This window comes from Oncorhynchus clarkii, chromosome 17, assembly GCF_045791955.1.
Source record: "Oncorhynchus clarkii lewisi isolate Uvic-CL-2024 chromosome 17, UVic_Ocla_1.0, whole genome shotgun sequence".
In the NCBI taxonomy this organism is placed as follows: Eukaryota; Metazoa; Chordata; class Actinopteri; order Salmoniformes; family Salmonidae; genus Oncorhynchus; species Oncorhynchus clarkii.
In genome coordinates this window covers 64493108-64519292 of record NC_092163.1, presented here as the reverse complement: position 1 = coordinate 64519292, position 26185 = coordinate 64493108, and the positions used below count along the sequence as shown (strand labels likewise).

The following is a 26185-nucleotide window of genomic DNA, read 5'->3' as shown; positions in this document are numbered from 1 at the left end:
ACAGAACTAAATAAAAAAACAAAAAACACCCCGTTTTAGATTACCTTTTATTTTTCATATATCTGAAAATGCAAAGTTCATTGCCGTCGTCAGGCTGTCTGAGAGTTTGGTAGCAATTTTGTCTGAAAAGAAAATAGTGACAAAGGAGAAATTGTATAAACTCACAGATCAACATATCAATTACAGAAGTAATGGCAGAATAAAAACATAAAAACCATATTGAAGTTAAAAACCTCAAGGTAACAAAATATGGTTGTCAAGTGATCTACAAACCAAGGATTTATACAACAAATTGTTTGTTTTAAAACGTAAGACATACCAGCTCTTTTCTGTTGCTTCTTCCTCTTCTTCCCAGCAGCCACGAGTGCTTGGCCCTGCTGAAGAGGGTCTACATTCCAGATATCCTTTAAATCGAGGGTCCTGGGGGCAGCAGCATCAACTGAACCACCAGTCTTTGCCCTTGGTGCTTTTATCTCCACAGTCATAGGTCCAAACTAGTGTTAAAAAAAAAAAAGACAAGATGTACAAAACACTGATACCACCTTCCTAATATCGGATTCACCTGGTCAGTATGTCATGGAATGTGTTCTCAAATGTTTTGTACACTTAAGATGAAAGTCCTTTGATGAATTGCATTTAAGTGGAACTCAGAAAAAGTCATAATAACACTGTAAAACTGGTATCATCTGGGTTGTGTTAAGTAGGCATGAAAATGGGGAGTTGCTTCAGGGACATTGGCAACTAAGTTTAAAGCTTAACATTTTTTTTTTTTTTTTTTTTTTTACTTCCTTCTTTGGAATGGATGTGTCAACGTGTACAGTCGTGGCCAAAAAGTTTTGAGAATGACAAATATACATTTTCAAAGTCTGCTGCCTCAGTTTGTATGATAGCAATTTGCATATACTCCAGAATGTTATGAAGAGTGATCAGATGAATTGTAAAGTCCCTCTTTGCCATGCAAATTAACTGAATCTCAAAAAAACATCCCCACTGCATTTCAGCCCTGCCACAAAAGGACCAGCTGACATCATGTCAGTGATTCTCTCATTAACACAGGTGTGAGTGTTGACCAGGAGAAGGCTGTAGATCACTCTGTCATGCTAATTGAGTTCGAATAACAGACTGGAAGCTTCAAAAGGAGGGTGGTGCTTGGAATCATTGTTCTTCCTCTGTCAACCATGCTTACTTGCAAGGGAAAATGTGCCGTCATCATTGCTTTGCACAAAAAGGGCTTCACAGGCAAGGATATTGCTGCCAGTAAGATTGCACCTAAATCAACCATCAACTATTGAAAAAGCGACAGTCCCGGGTGATATATTATCGATTATATATTCTAAAAACAACCTGAGGATTGATAAAAACGTTTGACATGTTTCTGTGGACATTACAGATACTATTTGGAATTTGTCTGTGATGTGGTGACCGCTCGAGCCTGTGGATTTCTGAAGATAACGTGCCAACCAAATGGGGGTATTTTGGATATAAAAATAATCTTTATGGAACAAAATAAACATTTGTGTAACTGGGAGTCTCATGAGTGCAAACAGCCGAAGATCAAAGGTAAGCGATTTAATCTATTGCTTTTCTGACTTTCGTGATCTACTTGGCTGCTAGTGTTTGTAATATTTTGTCTACTGAGAGAGATGTTCTTACATAAACGCTTGTTATGCTTTCGCCGAAAAGCTGTATTGAAATCTGACACACCAGGTTGATTAACAACAAGCTAAGCTGTGTTTTGCTATATTGCACTTGTGATTTCATGAAAATGAAATCTTTTTAGTAATTTAATTTGAATTAGGCGCGCTGCAATTCAGTGGGTGTTGATGAAAATGATCCCACTAAAGTCAAGAAGTTAACCCACTGTTTCTAGGCCGTCATTGAAAATAAGAATGTGTTCTTAACTTGCCTTGTTAAATAAAAGGTTTTTTAAAAAGTATAATTTAGTGCACACTGTGTACACATGTATATTACATACAGTACCAGTCAAAAGTTGACACACCCACTCATTCCAGGGGTTCTCTATTTTCTACATTATAGAAAAGTGAAAACATGGTATCATGTAGTAACGAAAATCTTTATTTTTAGATTCTTCAAAGTAATGATGACAGCTTTGCACACTCTTGGCATTCTCTCAACCAGCTTCATGAGGTACTCACCTGGAACACATTTCAATTGACAGGTGTGCCTTGCTAAAAGGAAATTGGTGGAATTTCTTTCCTTCTTCATGCATTCAGTTGTGACAAGGAGGGGTGGTATACAGAAGATAGGGCTATTTGGTCAAATACCAAGTCCATAAGAAGAACAGCTCAAATAAGCAAAGAGAAACAGTCCATCATTACTTTAAGACATGAAGTTCCGTCAATACAGAAAACTTCAAGTTTCTTCAAGTGCAGTCGCAAAAACCATCAAGCGCTATGATGAAACTGCCTCTCATGAGGACCGCCACATGAAAGAGTTACCTCTGCTGCAGTTCATTAGTTACCAGCCTCAGAAATTGCAGCCCAAATAAATGCTTCAGAGTTCGAGTAACAGACATCTCAACATCAACTTCAGAGGAGTGCGTGAGTCAGGCCTTCATGGTTGAACTGCTGCAAAGAAACCACTACTGAAGGCCACCAAAAATAAGAGACGTGCTTAGGCCAAGAAACACGAGCAATGGACATTAGACCGGTGGAAATCTGTCCTTTGGTCTGAGTCCAAATGAGATTTTTGGTTCCAACCGCTGTGTTTTTGAGACGCTGAACGGAGGATCTCTGCATGTGTTGTTCCCACCGTGAAGCATGGACGTGGTGGTGTTCTGGTGCTTTGCTGGCGATTTATTTAGAATTCAAGGCACACTTAGCCAGCATGGCTACCACAGCATTCTCCTGCAATTCACCATCCATCTGATTTGTGCATAGTGGGACTATCATTTGTTTTTCAACAGGACAATGACCCAACACATCTCCAGGCTGTGTACGGGCTATTTGTCCAAGAAGGAGAGTGATGGAGTACTTCATCATATGACCTGGCCTCCACAGTCACCCAACCTCAACCCAATTGAGATGGTTTGGGATGAGTTGGACCGCAGAGTGAAGGAAAAGCAGCCAACAAGTGCTCAGCATATGTGGGAACTCCTTCAAGACTGTTGGAAAAACATTCCAGGTGAAGCTGGTTGAGAGAATGAAGAGTGTGCAAAGCTGTCAAAGGCAAAGGGTGGCCACTTTGATGAACATAAAATACACTGCTCAAAAAAATAAAGGGAAAAACTAAAAACTAAAATAACACATCCTAGATCTGAATGAATGAAATATTCTTATTAAATACTTTTCTTTACATAGTTGAATGTGCTGACAAAATCACAAAAATTATCAATGGAAATCAAATTTATCAACCCATGGAGGTTTGGATTTGGAGTCACACTCAAAATTAAAGTGGAAAACCACACTACAGGCTGATCCAACTTTGATTTAATGTCCTTAAAACGAGTCAAAATGAGGCTCAGTAGTGCGTGTGGCCTCCACGTGCCTGTATGACCTCCCTACAACGCCTGGGCATGCTCCTGATGAGGTGGCGGATGGTCTCTCGAGGGATCTCCTCCCAGACCTGGACTAAAGCATCTGCCAACTCCTGGACAGTCTGTGGTGCAACGGATGGAGCGAGACATGATGTCCCAGATGTGCTCAATTGGATTCAGGTCTGGGGAACGAGCGGGCCAGTCCATAGCATCAATGCCTTCCTCTTGCAGGAACTGCTGACACACTCCAGCCACATGAGGTCTAGCATTGTCTTGCATTAGGAGGAAACCAGGGCCAACCGCACGAGCATATGGTCTCACAAGGGGTCTGAGGATCTCATCTCGGTACCTAATGGCAGTCAGGCTACCTCTGTGCGGCCCCCAAAAGAAATGCCACCCCACACCATGACTGACCCACCGTCAAACCGCTCATGCTGGAGGACGTTGCAGGCAGCAGAACATTCTCCACGGCGTCTCCAGACTGCCACGTCTGTCCACATGTGCTCAGTTTTTTGGGTTAACTGCCTGTTCAGGGGCAGAACGACAGATTTGTACTTTGTCAGCTCGGGGGTTTGAACTTGCAACCTCCCGGTTACTAGTCCAACGCTCTAGGCTACCCTGCCGCTCAGCTCACCTGCTTTCATCAGTGAAGAGCACAGGGCGCCAGTGGTGAATTTGCCAATCTTGGTGTTCTCTGGCAAATGCCAAACGTCCTGCACGGTGTTGGGCTGTAAGCACAACCCCCACCTGTGGACGTCGGGCCCTCATACCACCCTCCTGGAGTCTGTTTCTGACCGTTTGAGCAGACACATGCACATTCGTGGCCTGCTGGAGGTCATTTTGCAGGGCTCTGGCAGTGCTCCTCCTTGCACAAGGGCGGAGGTAGCGGTCCTTCTGCTGGGTTGTTGCCCTCCTACGGCCTCCTCCACGTCTCCTGGTAGCGCCTCCATGCTCTGGACACTACGCTGACAGACACAGCAAACCTTCTTGCCACAGCTCGCATTGATGTGCCATCCTGGATGAGCTGCACTACCTGAGCCACTTGTGTGGGTTGTAGACTCCGTCTCATGCTACCACTAGAGTGAAAACACCGCCAGCATTCAAAAGTGACCAAAACATCAGCCAGGAAGCATAGGAACTGAGAAGTGGTCTGTGGTTATCACCTGCAGAACCATTCCTTTATTGGGGGTGTCTTGCTAAATGCCTATTTCCACCTGTTGTCTATTCCATTTGCACAACAGCATGTGAAATTTATTGTCAATCAGTGTTGCTTCCTAAGTGGACAGTTTTATTTCACAGAAGTGTGATTGACTTGGAGTTACAAGAGCACTCTTCCTTGGCTAAATGGAGAAATCTGGAAATTGATGAAAGAACGAGATTATGCTCTAAAAATAGCCCTAAAATCTAAATTAGAGCATGACAGACGTAGGTTTACCATGTTGAGAAATAAGGTGATGAAAGAAATTACAGGCCAAGGCAAACTTCTTTATTAACATAATTGGTGAAGCAAAGGGAAATTTTAAATTGGTACTCTAGAACTCTAAAGCCAAAGATGTGTTTGGGATGGACTCTACCTTTCTTAAAAACTACAAAGAGTCACTCATTGGCCCCATTACTAAGTTCACCAACACATCTATTGGTCTCGGTGTGTTTCCAAGGGTATGGAAGTCGGCCATAATAACGGCCATCTTTAAATCAGGCGACCCTGCTGACGTGAGTAACTACAGGCCCATTAGTATACTACCTGTGGTGTCAAAGGTTGTTGAAAAGTGTGTAGCAGAACAACTGATTGCCCACCTCAACAACAGCCCCTTCACATTACACTCCATGCAGTTTGGCTTCAGAGCGAAACACTCCACAGAAACGGCCAACTGCTTTCTTCTGGAAAATGTGAAGTCCAAGATGGACAAAGGGGGTGTTGTGGGGGCTGTGTTTCTGGACCTAAGGAAGGCTTTTGATACTGTTAACCATGAGATTCTCATCACAAAATTGTCCAAGTTCAACTTTTCCCCTGATGCCTTGAGATGGATGAAATCATACCTTGAAGGCAGAACTCAGTGTGTCAGAGTGAGCAATGAGCTGTCGCCCACTCGTAGCTATGATGTGGGCGTGCCCCAAGGGACAATACTGGGGCCCCTCCTGTTCAGCCTGTACATTAATGATCTGCCTTCTGTCTGTACTGGGTCTGAAGTTCAAATGTATGCAGATGATACAGTGATATATGTGCATGCAAAGAGCAAACAACAAGCTGCACAAGAACTCACTACTGTAATGGTCCAGGTTACAAAGTGGCTCAGTGACTCGTGTTTGCATCTCAATGTGAAAAAAACTGTTTGCATGTTCTTCACAAAGAGGGCAACAGATGCTACTGATCCAGATGTCTATGTGTCAGGGGAGAAGCTCCAGGTGGTATCCGATTTTAAGTACCTTGGCATCATACTTGATTCCAACCTCTCTTTTAAAAAGCATGTGAAAAAAGTAATTCAAATAACCAAATTCAACCTAGCTAATTTCCGATTTATACGAAATTGTTTGACTACAGAGGTAGCAAAACTGTACTTCGTAACTATGATACTCCCCCACTTAACATACTGCGTCACTAGTTGGGCCCAAGCTTGCTGTACAACATTAAAACCTATTCAGTCTGTCTACAAACAGGCTCTCAAAGTGCTTGATAGGAAGCCCAATAGCCATCATCATTGTCACATTCTTAGAAAGCATGAGCTCTTGAGTTGGGAAAATCTTGTGCAATACACCGACGCATGTCTTGTATTCAAGATCCTTAATTAATGGCCTGGCTCCCCCTCCACTAAATATTTTTGTTAAACAGAAAACCCAGACATATGGCAGCAGATCCACAAGGTCTGCCATGAGAGGTGACTGTATAGTTCCCCTAAGGAAAAGCACCTTTAGTAAATCTGCATTCTCTGTGAGAGCTTCCCATGTCTGGAATACACTGCCATCAGACACACATAACTGCACCACATATCACACTTTCACAAAATGCTTGAAGACATGGCTAAAGGTCAATCAGATTTGTGAACATGGTCCCTAGCTGTGTGTTGCCGCTTTCCATGTTGTCTGTTGTCTGTAGCTTGTGAGGTGTGGAAACACTGTTGCTTTTATGAATTTTGTCTTGCTGCTTTTTGTTTTATGTTGCTCTGTCTGTATGCTACGTCTTGCTTGTCCTATGTTGCTCTGTATGCTATGTCTTGCTTGTCCTATGTTGCTATGTCTTGCTTGTTCTATGCTGCTATTGTCTATATTGTAATTGTTTTTAATAACCTGCCCAGGGACTGCGGTTGAAAATTAGCCGGCTGGCTAAAACCGGCACTTTTACTGAAACGTTGATTAATGTGCACTGTCCCTGTAAAAATAAAAATAAACTCAAACTCAAACTCATTTGTGTTGCTTAAGTGTTCCCTTTATTTTTTTGAGCAGTGTATATTTTGATTTGTTGAACACTTTTGGTTACTACATGATTCCATGTGTTATTTCATAGTTTTTGATGTCTTCACTATTATCCTACAATGTAGAAAATAGTAAAAAATTAAGAAAAACCCTTGAATGAGTAGGCGTGTCCAAACCTTTGACTGGTACTGTATGTGGTATTGAGTCCACTGGACCAGAGGGTTATAAAAAGGTATGGAAAAGTGTGTGTTGGTGAAAACAAGTAAAAATGATTCAAAAAGGTTTGTTGTTTGCCTTCCTCCTCCCCGGGCCTGCTGTTTCAACATAGCACCAATAACCTGTCTGTCTCCCGCTTTTCTCGCACTCTTGACCCTGTGTAGTGTGTGAAACTAATGTCTTGCGGGAACATGCAAAATGGTATTTCAACACATTGTAAAAATGCAGTATTTTACCACACCCTACCCCATCCAGGTATAAATTAGGGAAGGGAGACAACAAATAAATAGCTTTGCATGTGTGGCTCCTTACCACAATCAATCAGTATGGCAAAAATGATCTCTGCTCAGAGAGCCTTAGAAATAGTTTTTGCAGAGAGAGAAGAGACTTCGGAAAACAAAGAATTTTCAGAATTTGAGGATCATGTCACTGTCAATTCAGAGTCTGACAGTAATTTGAAAGAAGAGGTTGAGCTTGACCCAGTAGGAGAAATATGGATGTCAAAAACTTGTGAAATTGAATGGTCTTCTTGCCCAAGTAATGAGACACCCCACCCCGCATGGCTGCCAATGTGATAAGGATGCAACCAGGGCCGACGCAGCGGTTACTTATGTGCAGGACATAGTCTTTTGAACTGGTCATCCCAGACACCATCCGGAAACCCATTCTGGACTGCACTAATTTGGAGAGGTGTTTTTGGAGAGAGATGGAAGTAGATGGACCCAACTCATTTAAATTCATACTTTGGGGTTCTTATCTTTGCTGGTGTTTTCAGATTAGAGGTCTACCGATTAATTAGGGCTGATTTCAAGTTTTCATAACAATCGGTCATCTGTATTTTTGGGCACCGATTTGCCGTTTTTTTTTACACCTTTAACTTGGAAAGTCAGTTTAGAACACATTCTTATTTTCAATTACGGCCTAGGAACGGTGGGTTAACTGCTTTGTTCAGAGGCAGAATGACAATATTTTTACCTTGTCAGCTCGGGGATTCGTTTTTGCAACCTTCCGGTTACTAGTCCAACGCTCTAACCACCTGCCTTACATTGCACTCAATGAGGAGCCTGCGTAGCATATAATTGATGCGGTGCCTGTTAATTTCGCATTGAATCACAGCCACAAACTGGTGATGATTTAATAAGCGCATTTGCGAAAATAGCACTGTCGTTGCACTAACGTATCGAACCATAAACAGCAATGCCATTCTTTAAAATAAATACACAAACATATATTTTTAAACCCGCACATATAGTTAAGAAATTAATGTTAGCAGGCAATATTATAACTAGGGAAATTGTGTAATTTCTCATGCGTTCCGTGCAAGCTGTCAGGGTATATGCAGCAGTTTGGGCCGCCTGGCTCATTGCGAACTGTGTGAAGTCCATTTATTCCTAACAAAGGCTATAGTTAATTAGCCAGAATTGTACATAATTATGACATAACATTGACAACATAACAATGTAACAGCAATATTTAGACTTAGGGATGACATCCATTAGATAAAGTACAGAACGGTTCCGTATCTCACTGAAAGAATAAACGTTTTGTTTTCGAAATGATAGTTTCCAGATTCTACCATTTTAATGACCAAAGGCTTGTATTTCTGTGTGTTATTATGTTATTACTAAGTCTATGATTTGATAGAGCAGTCTGACTGAGCGATGGTAGGCACCAGCAGACTCGTAAGCATTCATTCAAACAGCACTTTTGTGCGTTTTGCCAGCAGCTCTTCGCTGTGCTACAAACATTGAGTTGTTTATGACTTCAAGCCTATCAACTCCCGAGATTAGGCTGGTGTAACCGATGTGAAATGGCTAGCTAGTTAGCGGGGTGACCGCTAATAGCGTTTCAAACGTCACTCGCTCTGAGACTTGGAGTAGTTGTTCCCCTTGCTCTGCAAAGCTAACGCTGCTTCGAGGGTGGCTGTTGTCGTTGCGTTCCAGGTTCGAGCCCAGGGAGGAGCGAGGAGAGGGACAAAAGCTATACTGTTACACTGGCAATACTAAAGTGCATATAAGAACATCCAATAGTCAAAGGTTAATGAAATACAGATGACAGAAACAGTCCTATAATAACTACAACCTAAAACTTCTTACCTGGGAATATTGACGACTTATGTTAAAAGGAACCACCAGCTTTCATATGTTCTCATGTTCTGAGCAAGGAACTTTAGCTTTCTTACATGGCACATATTGCATTTTTACTTTCTTCTCCAACACTTTGTTTTTGCATTATTTAAACCAAATTGAACATGTTTCATTATTTAGTTGAGGCTAAATTGATTTTATTGATGTATTATATTAAGTTAAAATAAGTGTTCATCCAGTATTGTTGTAATTGTCATTAGTACAAATACATTTGAAAAAAAAAAAACAGTTTTTTTTTGACCGATTAATAGGTATCAGCTTTTTTTTGGTCGTCCAATAATCGGTATCTGCGTTGAAAAATCAGTTGGTCGACCTCTATTTCAGATCTAATGGAGAATCCCTGTGGGATGCAGAAACTGGCAGAGAGCTTTTCAGTGCAACGATGTCTCTGGAAAACATCCACATTATTTCCAGGATTATCCGCTTATTATCCGAGACACCAGACCAGCCCGGCGGCAGAGAGACAAGCTAGCTGCAATTAGGTGAGTGTGGGCCAAGTGAGTGGACCGCCTTCCCCTGTTTTACAACCCTGGGCCCAACGTTACTGTTGATGAGCAGCTTTTGCCATTTAGGGGCCGCTGCCTCTTCAGGCAGTACATACTGTATAAACCCAAAAGATATGGAATCAAGATCCGGGCTGCCTGTGATGCTGCTTCATCATATGCGTGGAACATGCAAGTGTAAACAAGGAAGCAAGGCAGAGGAGCCCCTGAGACGAATCAGGGGATGCAAGTTGTCCTGAACTTGACACAGGAGGACAATTTAGACAAGCTGGTGACTGGCTACAACTGATATTCTTCAACATCTTGGCGTGGAACGCGTTTGTCATCTGGATGGCGTTGAACCCAGATTGGAACAGAGGGAAGAAGACGGCTCTTTCTAGAAGAGCTGGGCAAGGTAGATCCCAAGGACCCCAGCTTATGCAGCCATCATGAGGGGGATTCAGGAGGAGGATGCTTGTTGCCCGCCTTGCAAAACCAACAAAGCCAATACCGAAAGTAAGTGATGTTGTTGAATGTGTGCGTCTCTCCTACCTTGGCCTGCTGTAACTATGTATGTGAGTGTGAGATGTTAGTAAAATTCCTGAACTAAGTGTTTATCATTCTAGGTTGCAGCTGGTGGCAACAAGAAGCGCTGCGATGTGTGTGGACCCAAGAAGGACAGGAAGACACAGTACACAGGCATCAAGTGCAAGAAATACATTTGCAACACACACACAGAGAACTCTGTCCCTCATGTGGTGTGTAGACCGGCCTTAATATGTGTTCAATGGGGCTCATTTATCATTTACATAAAATAGAGTATGTAAAATGTATCCTTCCAAATTGTTCAGTTCAAACCAATAAACATCAAGTGATGAAAACATGATTTGTCTACAAAAATAAATATGATCTAGCAGAGGTAAATGGCAAATATTAACCATGTATCAAATATAACCATGTATTAACCATGTATGCTGTCTATATTGCTTGTAATTGATAAGTCAACATCAAACAACAAAACCCAATAATGTAGTGAGTCCAACAGACCCGCGAACATTAGGTGAATAACAAAAACATGACCACCACACAAGAGTTAAGAACTAAAAGGTCTAAAAACAAAGTACCACAGAATCAGTTTAACTTGTCAAGTAAAAGCACTGCAATACCTCTGGGTCCTGATCATCATCCATGGATTCAGTTTCATCCTTGGACTCAACCCCATCCAAAGCTCCACCTTCCATTTCCAGGTCACACAGTGGTTCTTCTTGACCACCCTGAGTCATCCCAGCAGTTGCCATGCAGAAACCCATTTGGACATCAGTGCAAGATGACACTACAAGAAAAACAAACATTTAGCACACTCTTTTTATCCCAACATAACTTTTCAATTACTAGGTAACTGTCAAATGTGTGCGTGTATCCTACCAGCTAGCACTTCCTGGTTTCCCTTCTCTAGTTCCTCCCAGTCAAAAGCTTTGCCCATCTCTGCCACAATCTCAGCACTGATATGAGTGGGAAGAGTGTGCGTCTCCGGAGGGTGTGTAAAGTAGCTGATCCTACCCCTACATGAAAGTAAATGAAACAGAATAATGGGACTTTAGGTAGGGACGGTGTTGCTTTGAAAACCTCAGATGTAATAAATGTTTTTGCAGTTTTCACCCACCCTGTCCAGTCCATTAGAACACTCTTTGCCGCCTTGTCATTATCAGGCAGTCCTCCCTTTCTCAACTTGCCCTGTCGCTGTGCCAACAAAGCCAGGAATTCGAGAGCTGTGTGGAAGTCTGGAACACCATAGTGTTCCATGATCTATTGAAAAATGAAATGAAATATGAGAACATGGACGTAACATCTGTCACATCATTGCAGTGAATATGCCGTTAAATAATCTTTGGATACCTGTGTCTTATTGCAGCGTCTTAAGATGGCTTCGACTGGAGGTAGAGGGTCTACAAGCTGCTCAATCTTTACACAATTCCGAAGGATCATGCCCGCGTCAGTCGTCGAGGTTGCCATTACAATGCCGGGACAATCTAAAAGCTTGATGTGCTTGTCCAAGTGTATTTCCTGAAGGCACCTAAAAGCCATCATACAGGTCAGTCAAGCAAGGAAAGAACATGTAGACCTAGACATAAATAAAGCCAAAAGCGTTGTACTTACTTGGTTACACCGGGTGTGGCTCCAACATTGCATGCACGTGCCCGCTTCAAACTGTTTATCAGACTGCTCTTTCCAACATTGGGAAAGCCTGAAAAAAAGAAACCATTCAAAATATTGCATAACTTCAAACCTTTGCCCAATTTGAAAAGTCTGGAATGACGTGGCCATGATCCTTCCAAATTGTGTGAAGATTGATCAGGTAGCCTAGTGGTTAGGAGCGTTGGGCCAGTAAGTTAAATTTTGCTGTTTCGAATCCCCGAGTCGACTAGGTGAAGAATTTGTTTTTTTTAAAGTGCAGTTGAGCAAGGCACTGAACCCTAATTGCTTCTGTATCAATAAGTGCATTGAGGATTTCGTCCCCACAGTGATTGCACGTACATACCCCAACCAGAAGCCATGGATTTACAGGCAACCCTCACACTGATCTAAAGGTAGAGCTGCCGCTTTCAAGGACCGGGACTAACCCGGAAGCTTATAAGAAATCCTGCTATGCCCTGTGATGAACCATCAAACAAGCCAAGCGTCAACACAGGAATAAAATAGAATCGTACTACACCGGCTCCGACGCTCGCCGGATGTGGCAGGACTACAAAGAAAAACACATCCGAGAGCTGCCCAGTGACACGAGCCTACTAGATAAGCTAAATAACTTCTATGCTCGTTTCGAGGCAAGTAACACCGGAACATGCATGAGAGCGTCAGTTGTTCCCAGACGACTGTATGATCACGCTCGCCACAGGCGATGTGAATGTTGACCTTTTTAAAAGGTCTTACTCACAAGGCCGCAGGGCCAGACGGAGTACCAGGACGTGTGCACCGAGCATGCGCTGACCAACTTGCAAGTGTCTTCACTGACATTTCAAACCTCTCCCTGTCGGAGTCTGTAATACCAGCATGTTTCAAGCAGACCACCAGTCCCTGTGCCCAAGAACATGAAGTTAGCCTGCCTAAATGACTACAGACCCGTAGCACTTTGAAAGGCTGTTCATGGCTCACAACAACACCATTTCCCAAAAACCCTAGACCCACTCCAATTTGCATACTACACCAACAGATCCACAAATTATGCAATCTCTATAGCACTCCACAATGCCCTTTCACACCTGAACAAAAGGAACACTTATGTAAGAATGCTGTTCATTGACTACAGCTCAGCGTTCAACACCATAGTGCCCTCAAAGCTCATCACTAAGCTAAAGACCCTGGGACGAAACACCTCCCTCTGCAACTGGATCCTGGACTTCCTGATGGGCAGGCCCCAGGTGGTAAGGGTAGATAACACATCTGCCACGCTGATCGTGAACACGTGGGTCCCTCAGGGGTGCATGCTCAGCCCCCCTCCTGTACTCCCTGTTCACTCATGACTGCACAGTCAAGCACGACTCCGACACTATCATTAAATTTGCTGATGACACAAGTGGTAGGCCTGACATGGGTCCTCAAAAGGTTCTACAGCTGCACAATCGAGAGCATTGTGATGGGTTGCATCACTGCCTGGTATGGCAACTGCTCGGCCTCCGACCACGAGGCACTACAGAGTAGAGGTCGACCGATTATTAATTTTCCAACACCGATACAGATAATTGGAGATCCAAAAAAAACAGCACGCACCGATTAATCTGCCGATATATATATATAAAATAATGAATATAATACTGAATGAACAACCTGATGGGTCATTTCGCGGGACGTATTGACTGAAAGAAACTGATTTGAAGACAACAAGTAATGACATAATTGTGCACCAATGATTTGCCCGCTGTTTCGTTGATTGACTGTATTTTAACCCAATGACCACTGATCGTCTTGAAATCTAGCTGGGTAGATAGCCAATGAGCTGAGGTAAACGGCAATAGGTCATGTTTATGTGTTGCAAGACCAACCCATGTAGTAAGCAACGGCATAAAGAGTAATTCGCTATTTAAGTTTCATACCGGAAGGAGCAACACACATTACGCACAGCGTCGTTTCACATATTCAGCTGTTTAGATATCAATCATTATGGCGACTAAGTCAGGGAAAGCGAAATCTAAGTCTAGATATACAGATGTACACAATTTTAGAATAAATTGATTGGGAAAGAGACAGAGATTGTTGTAGGACGATTCATTTAGCGATTCCCAAGTGTAGGAATATTTTTTGAACGGGACAGGACATCGTTTTGGACTGGTAAGTTATTCTCATGCTAATGCCCTTTTTTCATTTTAGAAGCAATATATAAACATGTAATGTCATGAAATGTGAGATGCGCGTGTCTGCAACCCCACCCCAACCCACATGAAATAGCCTATTTGAGGCTGTTGAGGGGAAGGCAGGCCCACAATGGCCAAAGTGAAATGGAGACAGTAGATACAGCTGGCCTAAATATTGCGGTTACATTGCACAACCTTTAATGTTAAATCATAATCATTTAAAATTCTGGCAAATTACAGTGCCTTGCGAAAGTATTCGGCCCCCTTGAACTTTGCGACCTTTTGCCGCATTTCAGGCTTCAAACATAAAGATATAAAACTGTATTTTTTTGTGAAGAATCAACAACAAGTGGGACACAATCATGAAGTGGAACGACATTTATTGGATATTTCAAACTTTTTTAACAAATCAAAAACTGAAAAATTGGGCTTGCAAAATTATTCAGCCCCCTTAAGTTGATACTTTGTAGCGCCACCTTTTGCTGCGATTACAGCTGTAAGTCGCTTGGGGTATGTCTATCAGTTTTGCACATCGAGAGACTGACATTTTTTCCCATTCCTCCTTGCAAAACAGCTCGAGCTCAGTGAGGTTGGATGGAGAGCATTTGTGAACAGCAGTTTTCAGTTCTTTCCACAGATTCTCGATTGGATTCAGGTCTGGACTTTGACTTGGCCATTCTAACACCTGGATATGTTTATTTTTGAACCATTCCATTGTAGATTTTGCTTTATGTTTTGGATCATTGTCTTGTTGGAAGACAAATCTTCGTCCCAGTCTCAGGTCTTTTGCAGACTCCATCAGGTTTTCTTCCAGAATAGTCCTGTATTTGGCTCCATCCATCTTCCCATCAATTTTAACCATCTTCCCTGTCCCTGCTGAAGAAAAGCAGGCCCAAACCATGATGCTGCCACCACCATGTTTGACAGTGGGGATGGTGTGTTCAGCTGTGTTGCTTTTACGTCAAACATAACGTTTTGCATTGTTGCCAAAAAGTTCAATTTTGGTTTCATCTGACCAGAGCACCTTCTTCCACATGTTTGGTGTGTCTCCCAGGTGGCTTGTGGCAAACTTTAAACGACACTTTTTATGGATATCTTTAAGAAATGGCTTTCTTGCCACTCTTCCATAAAGGCCAGATTTGTGCAATATACGACTGATTGTTGTCCTATGGACAGAGTCTCCCACCTCAGCTGTAGATCTCTGCAGTTCATCCAGAGTGATCTTGGGCCTCTTGGCTGCATCTCTGATCAGTCTTCTCCTTGTATGAGCTGAAAGTTTAGAGGGACGGCCAGGTCTTGGTAGATTTGCAGTGGTCTGATACTCCTTCCATTTCAATATTATCGCTTGCAGTGCTCCTTGGGATGTTTAAAGCTTGGGAAATCTTTTTGTATCCAAATCCGGCTTTAAACTTCTTCACAACAGTATCTCGGACCTGCCTGGTGTGTTCCTTGTTCTTCATGATGCTCTCTGCGCTTTTAACGGACCTCTGAGACTATCACAGTGCAGGTGCATTTATACGGAGACTTGATTACACACAGGTGGATTGTATTTATCATCATTAGTCATTTAGGTCAACATTGGATCATTCAGAGATCCTCACTGAACTTCTGGAGAGAGTTTGCTGCACTGAAAGTAAAGGGACTGAATAATTTTGCACGCCCAATTTTTCAGTTTTTGATTTGTTAAAAAAGTTTGAAATATCCAATAAATGTCGTTCCACTTCATGATTGTGTCCCACTTGTTTTATATCTTTATGTTTGAAGCCTGAAATGCGGCAAAAGGTCGCAAAGTTCAAGGGGGCCGAATACTTTCACTGTAGTTCGCAAAGAGCCAGGCGGCCCAAACTGTTGCATATAACCTGACTCTGCGTGCAACGAACGCAATAGAAATGACAATTACCCTAGTTAATATTGCCTGCTAACATTTATTTTAACTAAATATGCAGGTAAAAAAAAGAAAGGCATTCATGTTTATGGTTAGGTACATTCGTGCAACGATTTTTGCAAATGCGCTTTTGTTAAAACATGTATTTTTTTTTGTTTTGAATTTTACCCCTTTTTCTCCCCAATTTCGTAGTATCCAATTGTTGTAGTAGCTACTATCTTGTCTCATCGCTACAACTCCTGTACGGGCTCGGGAGAGACGAAGGTTGAAAGTCATGCGTCCTCCGATACACAACCAACCAACCCGGAAGCCAGCCGCACCAATGCGCCGGAGGAAACACCGTGCACCTGGCCACCTTGGCTAGCGTACCCTGCGCCCAGCCCGCCACAGGAGTTGCTGGTGCGCGATGAGACAAGGACACCCCTACCGACCAAGCCCTCCCTAACCCGGGCGACGCTAGGCCAATTGTGCGTCGCCCCACGGACCTCCCGGTCGCGGCCGGTTACGACAGAGCCTGGGCGCGAACCCAGGACTCTGATGGCACAGCTGGCGCTGCAGTACAGCGCCCTTAACCACTGCGCCACCCGGGAGGCCCCCTTGTTAAAACATTTGGCGAAGTAGGCTGTGATTCGATGATAAATTAACAGGCACCACATTGATTATATACAACGCAGGACAAGTTAGTTAACCTATAAATATCATCAACCATGTGTATTTAACTAGTGATTATGTGAAGATTGTTTTTTAATAAGATAAGTTTAATGCTAGCGAGCACCTTACCTTGGCTCCTTGCTGCACTCGCATAACAGGTGGTCAAGCCTGCCACGCAGTTTCCTTGTGGAATACAATGTAGTGGAATACAATGTAATCGGCGTCCAAAAATGCAGATTACCGATTGTTATGAAAACTTGAAATCGGCCCTAACTAATCATTCGACCTCTACTACAGAGGGTAGTGTGTGTGGCCCAGTACATCACCGGGGCCAAGATTCCTGCCATCCAGGACCTCTATACCAGGCAGTGTCAGAAGAAGGCCCTACATTTTTTGGTCAAAGACTGCAGCCACCCTAGTCAAAGACTGTTCTCTCTGCTGCCGCACCTCAAGCGGTACCGGAGAGCTAAGTCTAGGTCCAAGAGGCTTCTAAACAGCGTCTACCCCTAAGCCATAAGGATCATGAACAGCTAATCAAATGGCTACCTAGACTATTTGCATTACCCCCCACCCTTCTACGATGCTGCTACTCTGTTAATTATCTATGCATAGTCACTTTAATAATTCTACCTACATGTATTATATGTATTATACATTATTCATCTCATATGTATACGTATATACTGTACTCTATATCATCTACTGCATCCTTATGTAATACATGTATCACTAGCCACTTTAACTATGCCACTTTGTTTACATACTCATCTCATATGTATATACTGTACTCGATACCATCTACTGTATCTTGCCTATGCTGCTCTGTACCATCACTCATCCATATATCTTTATGTACATATTCTTTATCCCCTTACACTGTGTATAAGACAGTAGTTTTGGAATTGTTAGTTAGTTTACTTGTTGGTTATTACTGCATTGTCGGAACTAGAAGCACAAGCATTTCGCTACACTCGCATTAACATCTGCTAACCATGTGTATGTGACAAATAAAATTTGATTTGTACATATTACCTCAATACCGGTACCCCCTGTATATAGCCCGCTATTGTTATTTACTGCTGCTCTTTAAGGATTTGTTATACTTACCTCTTACTTTTTGGCAGGTATTTTCTTAAATCTGCATTGTTGGTTAAGGGCTTTTAAGTAATTATTTCACTTTAAAGTCTACACCGGTTGTATTCGGCGCATGTGACAAATACATTTTGATTTGAAGAAGCTCTGGATAACAGCGTCTGTTAAATGACAAATGTACATTTAAAATGTACCCACCAACCACACCAACAGTGATGGCTGTCTTAATGTCCAGGTTGCGGCAGTAGTTCCCCAAAAGTTTCATCAGGCATTCCGCACCCACACAGGCACTGCTACCTAGGAGCTCAGGAGTGGCCTGGGTAACAGGTACATTGCTTCGCTTCTGTAAATTGAAAACATAAGTACAGTTACTAGATCCTAACTGAAAAAAGTTTCAGTTTATCTAGTACATAGATCCTTATTAAAATATAAATATTTTATATAACTTAAATTAATTTCGGTAAAATATCCTGTCCATGTTCTACATATGCTGTTCTGAATAGTCTGACTCACCAAATTCTTATTCTGTTGTTGCGTTGAGGCTTTGAAAGCCACAGTGGGAAATTCATTGCGAAGATACTTGATCCATTTCTCCACAATCTCCTTGGACACCAGGTCTAAGAGTACAGTGGAAAGACATGTTTGTCAGTTAAAGATATGTATAAGAATGTATAAAACTATGCATATTAATGAATCTCACACACTCACCAATCTTGTTAAGCACCAGGACTATTTTCTTGTCAGTGCCGCTCTGAATTACAGCCTGCTCCACCTGAGGACAACGGCAGCCAAGAGGGTCACGGGCATCCAGAACCTCCAGAATCACATCAGAGGCCTCAACCACCTTTTATACAGAACAGGGAATACAACACATTGTTATAATATAAATTATAAGCACTACACACAGGTAACCTTCTCTAAAAGATCAGCTTACTGGTACAGAAATGTAATGTAAATAAATGGGTATCACTCAAGTGCAATACTGCAAATTGTTACACACGTGCTACTGTGCACACTCAGACTATTGCACTCCATTGCACTCCATAAAGAAAAGGTACCTTTTTGAATTCCCTGTAGTACGCCTTTCTTGAATTCTCATTTTCAAAATTGACATGCTTCTCTAAACTCTGCATCTCAGTTTCCTGCAATCAGAAAACACAACACTAATGACAAGCTTTCTCATTTAATGAGAAAAACAGCATTGGGAAAGCTGCTCTTTCTATAACCTACACTAGTTAAATTACCCTCTGCTCAAACTCTCTTTGTCGCTCTAGAACATCTCTCTGAAAACCATCCAGACTTCTCCTCTTCATCTGCTCCCGTTCTCTTGACAACCTCTGCTTTTCTTGGAGCTCCTGAAGCTGACCATGGCAAAGAGAGCAACACATTTTAAATACCTATAAATCAATTGCCAATCCAGAAGAATTGTGCTATTGTCATGACATAAATTAACAGTTGTAATAAAAATAAATGTATATCATGGTTCACCCTTTTCTTCCGGATTTCTTCTGGTTTTCCATACTCTTTGGGATGGCGTGCAATGGACAGCTCTGAATGCATTTTCCCTCCTTGAGTCTGTTGTCCATCTTTCCCCTTCAATTGAAATGAAATATCCAATGAGATATGGCCACCGACGTTAACATAACATAAGTAGCTAAACTATAGTTATACTGCCTTGTTCAGGGGCAGAACGAGATATTTCTACATTGTCAGCTCGGGGACTCGTTCCTGTAACCCGCCCCGTCTACTTCACACCGAGTCGGACAAAGGTATTATATTGGGCTGCAGAGACCTTTCTCAGGTCATTTACTATGTTTTTGTCAAAAGCTGCGTTTTTCTGAAGTTGTAGCAATCGATAGCTAGCTAGTCGCCGCAATTAGCATCTCTTGTGTATTGCTATACTCACCAGCGACGGAAGTGAAATTCAAATTATATTGTATTCAACATTATGGCTTGCGCACTGTTCTAAAATATAATCTATTGCAAATTGTTCGACTATGAATAACATATTGTTGTTTATAAAGTTACAATCTAGCTAACGTTCCGAGTAGCAAGTAGGCTAGCTAAACATACCTTTTGTTTTCCTTGGAAAAGTACTTTCGCTCGCTTTTGTTCTGCAAAACCCACAACAACAAAATAAGTTACACATCAACCTAGCTACAATGTTGATTAAATGTTTAAACTATCAAAGTCAAATAACATTTATGTATTTACGGACTTCTGGCCTTCGACATGATTCCACATGTGGAGTGATGGATTGCGCGGATCTGACGTCAAAATCACTAAATCAGGTTAATGCTCTTCAAAATAAAAGCTCAGCAAAGACAAAAACGCATGCAGCTGCAGATTACTAGCCCTGAAACCGAATGTCTGCGATGCGAATTTGTTTTTCAGCTTCTTCTGCATCTTCTTCTGTGGGGGTTTAAGGCAGACTATACCCTATGAGGTGTGTTGCCACCACCTGCTGAGTGGGGTGAAAACTGGGAAACTTTATCGCAAAAAGGGAGGAGGAGGGGGGGGGACATACTAATTTAAAAAACGTAAACAAAAATGCTTAGCCTTTTTCAAAAAATTTACTCAGATCCTTAAACAGGCTCTGGGGCCTTGTGAAGGGGGAACATAGTTAGTCAGTATTCCCTGCAATGTTTAAAAATATATTATTCGTTTGGCCAGTACAATCTATCCCTTGGGCAATACAAACAAAATTAACCTTCTTTAACACTTTCATTCTCAGGCTGCAGGGTATCCACTGCATCAGCTATTTGCACCTCCTCTGCAAAGGAGACATGCGTGACAGACCTTGATCCTTGCTACTACTCAGAAGCTCTGAATCCCACCACAATTGCAGCACCATGTTGTTCTTCTTCATGATGAGGTTTAACGGCAGTTGGCATCCAAATCAAATCACATTTTATTGGTCAAATACACATGGTTAACAGGTTTTCAGTCCAAGATGGCATAGCAGTGCAGACGTGTTTTGTTCGTCCTCTCGTGTACTTTTGTATTTTTTTTTGTATGTAGTCTTTTTTGTATACATTTCAATTTTATTTTCAATCTCTTCTCCATTTTAGTTCAATTATACCTTCCGGTAACCTGCCTCACCCAATGTGATATGGAACCGTTATTATTTGTCATTTTTAGACCTTATAGCAAGAACCACAGCCATCAGACGCTAACCAGCTAATTTAGCTACAAGCTATTTAGTCATTGTTAGCCACTGCTAGCAGCCTTTACCTTCTGCACAGGTACCAGCCCTTTTTTAAAATATATATATTTTTTGCCTGGATAATACTCGCCAGCCTACCAGTAACGGACTGTCTCTCCACTACAACGCCGGATTCCTGCTGTAATCCCTGGACCATGCTCCTGATCTTCACAGATAGCTAGCACCCACCGAGTTACCCAGTACCGAAGCTATCCCTGAGGCCCACCTCCCGGCCTACTCAGTTGTTCACCCGGACTCCACCCAAACACGGCTAGGACACACTACTCCACCAGATCCTTGCCGTAAGCTCTGGACCTTGGCACCGGATCACCGCTGCTACCGAGTGGCTATAGTGGCTAATGCCTCTGCTCGGAAGCTAGCACCAGTTAGCCGTGAGCCAGGCGCATCTCCCGGATAGAAAACTAAATTACTACAATACCTCTTTCGCCACCTGGCTTGGATCCTTAGTCGACACAGCACCCCGCTGCACCACCACGAACGGTCTGCCGACGAATACTCCATCCGCTGTGCCTTCAACCGGCCTCCGTTGGATGTCGGAGCAGACGCTTCTAGTAGCCCCGGGCTATTAACTTTAAACGCCGTGTAACCCACGTGCTAGCGTAGTAATGACTACTTCGCGGCCTCCCTGTTCTATCTATTGCTGCCCCCTGGACCCTATGATCACTTGGCTAAATAGCTGATGCCTGCTGGACTGTCCATTAATCACGGTACTCCATTCTGTTTATGTTTACATATATGTATAATTTTTTTTTTTTATAAAAAAATAAAAAATCTTTATCTGCCGGCCCCAGCCGCGAACTCAGGTTCTGTGTGTAGTTAACCGACCCTCTGTCCAGTCATTGCCATTTTACCTGTTGTTGTTTTAGCTGATTAGCTGTTGATGTCTTAGCTAGCTCTCCAAATCAACACCTGTGATTACTTTATGCCTCGCTGTATGTCTCTCTCATATGTCAATATGCCTTGTATACTGTTGTTTAGGTTAGTTATCATTGTTTTAGTTTACAATGGAGCCCCTAGTTCCACTCATTATACCTCTGATACCTCCTTTGTCCCACCTCCCACACATGTGGTGACCTCACCCATTATAACCAGCTTATCCAGAGATACAACCTCTCTTATCATCACTCAGTGCCTGGGCTTACCCCCGCTGTACCCGCACCCCACCATACCCCTGTCTGCACATTATGCCCTGAATCTATTCTACCACGTCCCCAACGCTCTAGGCGACCAGTTTTGATAGCCTTTAGCCGTACCCTCATCCTAGTCCTCCTCTGTTCCTTGGGTGATGTGGAGGTAAACCCAGGCCCCGCGTGTGCCCAGGCACCCTCATTTGTTGACTTCTGTGATCGAAAAACCTTGGTTTCATGCATGTCAACATCAAAAGTCTCCTCCCTAAGTTTGTTTTACTCACTGCTTTAGCACACTCCGCCAACCCTGATGTCCTAGCCGTGTCTGAATCCTGGCTTAGGAAGGCCACCAACAATTCTGAGATTTCCATACCCAGCTACAACATTTTCCGTCAAGATAGAACTGCCAAAGGGGGAGGAGTTGCAATCTACTGCAGAGAGTGCCTGCAAGGTTTGTTCAAACTTTCCAGGTCTATACCCAAACAGTTTCAACTTCTAATTTTAAAAATTAACCTCTCCAGAAATAAGTCTCTCACTGTTGCCGCCTGCTATCGACCCCCCTCCGCTCCCAGCTGTGCCTGGACACCATTTGTGAATTCATCACCCCCCATCTAGCTTCAGAGTTCATTCTGTTAGGTGACCTAAACTGGGATATGCTTAACACCCCGGCAGTCCTACAATCTAAGCTAGATAGCCTCAATCTCACACAAATCATCAAGGAACCCACCAGGTACAACCCTAAATCCGTAAACAAGGGCACCCTCATAGACATTATCCTGACCAACTTGCCCTCCAAATACACCTCCACTGTATTCAATCAGGATCTCAGCAATCACTGCTTCATTGCCTGTATCCGCTATGGGTCCGCGGTCAAACAACCACCAATAATCACTGTCAAACTCTCCCTCAAACACTTTTGCGAGCAGGCCTTTCTAATCGACCTGGCCCGGGTATCCTGGAAGGATGTTGACCTCATCCCGTCAGTCGAGGATGCCTGGTCATTCTTTTATATTAGATAAGCATGCCCGTTCAAAAAATGCAGAACTAAGAACAGATATAGCCCTTGGTTCACTCCAGACCTGACTGCCCTTGACCAGCACAAAAACATCCTGTGGCGGACTGCCATAGCATCGAATAGTCCCCACGATATGCAATTGTTCAGGGAAGTCAGGAACCAATACACGCAGTCAGTCAGGAAATCAAAGGCTAGCTTTTTCAAGCAGAAATTTGCATCCTGTAGCTCTAACTCCAAAAAGTTTTGGGACACTGTAAAGTCCACGGAGAACAGAGCACCTCCTCCCAGCTGCCCACTGCACTGAGGATAGGTAACACGGTCACAACTGATAAATCCATGATAATCCAAAATTTCAATAAGCATTTCTCAACGGCTGGCCATGCCTTCCTCCTGGCTACTCCAACCCCGGCCAACAGCCCCCCCCCCCCCCCCCCCCCCCCCCCCCCCCCCGCAGCTACTCACCCAAGCCTCCCCAGCTTCTCCTTCACCCATATCCAGGCAGCAGATGTTCTGAAAGAGCTGCAAAACCTGGACCAGTAAAAATCAGCTGGGCTAGACAATCTAGACCCTCTCTTTCTAAAACTATCTGCCGCCATTGTTGCAACCCGTATTACCAGCCTGTTCAACCTCACTTTCGTATTGTCCGAGATCCCTAAAGATTGGAAAGCTGCCGCGGTCTTCCCCCTCTTCAAAGGGGGTGACACCCTAGACCCAAACTGTTACAGACCTATAGCCATCCTGCCCTGCCTATCTAAAGTCTTCGAAAGCCAAATTAATAAACAGATCACTGACCATTTCGAATCCCACCGTACCTTCTCCGCTGTGCAATCGGGCTTTCGAGCCGGTCACGGGTGCACCTCAGCCACGCTCAAGGTCCTAAACGATATCATAACAGCCATGGATAAAAGACAGTACTGTGCAGCCGTCTTCATCGACCTGGCCAAGGCTTTCGACTCTGTCAATCACCGTATTCTTATCGGCAGACTCAATAGTTTTGGTTTTTCTGACGACTGCCTCGTCTGGTTCACCAACTACTTTGCAGACAGAGTTCAGTGTGTCAAATCGGAGGGCCTGTTGTCCGGACCTCTGGCAGTCAATTCTCGGGCCGACTCTTTTCTCTGTATATATCAATGATGTCGCTCTTGCTGCGGGTGATTCCCTGATCCACCTATACGCAGAAGACACCATTCTGTATACTTCTGGCCCTTCCTTGGACACTGTGCTAACTAACCTCCAAACGAGCTTCAATGCCATACAACACTCCTTCCGTGGCCTCCAACTGCTCTTAAACGCTAGTAAAACCAAATGCATGCTTTTCAACCATTCGCTGCCCGCACCCTTACCCTAGTGAAACTGACTATCCTACCGATCCTCGACTTCGGCGATGTCATCTACAAAATAGCTTCCAACACTCTACTCAGCAAACTGGATGCAGTCTATCACAGTGCCATCCGTTTAGTTACCAAATCACCTTATACCACCCACCACTGCGACCTGTATGCTCTAGTCGGCTGGCCCTCGCTACATATTTGTCACCAGACCCACTGGCTCCAGGTCATCTATAAGTCTATGCTAGGTAAAGCTCCGCCTTGTCTCAGTTCGCAAATACTCTATCTAACCCTACACTCATTGAAAACCCACCACCCTACTCCACTATTTAAATATATCTAGTCCTACCTCAGGCGACCAGACTCTTCCAGATCTGCCAGTCGACCAGACTCTTCCAGATCTGCCAGTCGACCAGACTCTTCCAGATCTGCCAGTCGACCAGACTCTTCCAGATCTGCCAGTCGACCAGACTCTTCCATATCTGCCAGTCGACCAGACTCTTCCAGATCTGCCAGTCGACCAGACTCTTCCAGATCTGCCAGTCGACCAGACTCTTCCAGATCTGCCAGTCGACCAGACTCTTCCAGATCTGCCAGTCGACCAGACTCTTCCAGATCTGCCAGTCGACCAGACTCTTCCAGATCTGCCAGTCGACCAGACTCTTCCATATCTGCCAGTCGACCAGACTCTTCCAGATCTGCCAGTCGACCAGACTCTTCCAGATCTGCCAGTCGACCAGACTCTTCCAGATCTGCCAGTCGACCAGACTCTTCCAGATCTGCCAGTCGACCAGACTCTTCCAGATCTGCCAGTCGACCAGACTCTGCCAGATCTGCCAGTCGACCAGGATCTGCCGGATCCAACTACCTGCCTGAGCTTCCTCTCAGTGCTGAGCTTCCTCTCAGTGCTGAGCTACCCATCAGTCACGAGCTACCTCTGTCCCGAGCTGTCCTTCTGTTCCGAGCTGCCCCTCTGTCCCGAGCTGTCATTTAGGAGGGTAACCTATCTAGGGACGTTAAGGAGGTGGACTAAGACTATTATGGAGTGGGGTCCACGTCCAGCCCCAGAGCCGCCACCGCGGACAGATGCCCACCCAGACCCTCCCCTATAGGTTCAGGTTTTGCGGCCGGAGTCCGCACCTTGGGGGGGGGGGGGGTACTGTCACACCCTGACCATAGTTTACTTTGTATGTTTCTATGTTTTGGTTGGTCAGGGTGTGATCTGAGTGGGCATTCTATGTTACATGTCTAGTTTGTCTAGTTCTATGCAGCTCCATGCTGACTGGCAGCTCCATGCAGACTGGCAGCTCCATGCAGACTGGCAGCTCCATGCAGACTGGCAGCTCCATGCAGACTGGCAGCTCCATGCAGACTGGCAGCTCCATGCAGACTGGCAGCTCCATGCAGACTGGCAGTTCTGAACAGGCGGGAGACTCCGGCAGCGCTGTAGAGGCGGAAAGCTCTGACAGCGCTGGACAGGCGAGACGCACTGTAGGCCTGATGCGTGGTGCTGGCACTGGTGGTACTGGGCCGAGGACACGCACAGGAAGCCTGGTGCGGGGAGCTGCTACAGGAGGGCTGGGGTGTGGAGGTGGTACTGGAAAAACCGGACCGTGCAGGTGCACTGGAGCTCTTGAGCACCGAGCCTGCCCAACCTTACCTGGTTGAATGCTCACGGTTGCCCTGCCAGTGCGGCGAGGTGGAATAGCCCGCACTGGGCTATGCAGGCGAACCGGAGACACCGAGTGCAAGGCTGGTGC

At 44.0% G+C, this 26185-nt stretch overlaps 1 protein-coding gene across 1 annotated transcript; it reads right to left on the bottom strand.

Moving 5' to 3' along the window:
- Positions 1-33: 33 nt before the first annotated feature.
- LOC139371266 (G protein nucleolar 3 like) lies at positions 34-20145 on the bottom strand. Its single transcript, XM_071111537.1, has 15 exons — positions 19948-20145; positions 19803-19843; positions 19218-19322; positions 18974-19090; positions 18788-18871; positions 18438-18573; positions 18243-18346; positions 17928-18072; positions 11910-11997; positions 11649-11826; positions 11416-11558; positions 11178-11314; positions 10919-11085; positions 320-494; positions 34-122 (listed from the first exon to the last, which is right to left on the bottom strand). Exons 1-15 carry the CDS (start codon positions 19961-19963, stop codon positions 55-57), a joined length of 1704 nt encoding a protein of 567 aa, XP_070967638.1. The 5' UTR covers positions 19964-20145; the 3' UTR covers positions 34-54.
- Positions 20146-26185: the final 6040 nt, after the last annotated feature.

What these genes read in the sequence shown, in the direction of transcription:
- LOC139371266 (XM_071111537.1), bottom strand. An exon ending in AAGAAATCCGGAAGAAAAGG is followed by an intron (nt 19,091 to 19,217) that starts GTGAACCATGAT and finishes TGCCATGGTCAG; the next exon opens with CTTCAGGAGCTCCAAGAAAA. An exon ending in ACTACAGGGAATTCAAAAAG is followed by an intron (nt 18,574 to 18,787) that starts GTACCTTTTCTT and finishes TCTGTATAAAAG; the next exon opens with GTGGTTGAGGCCTCTGATGT.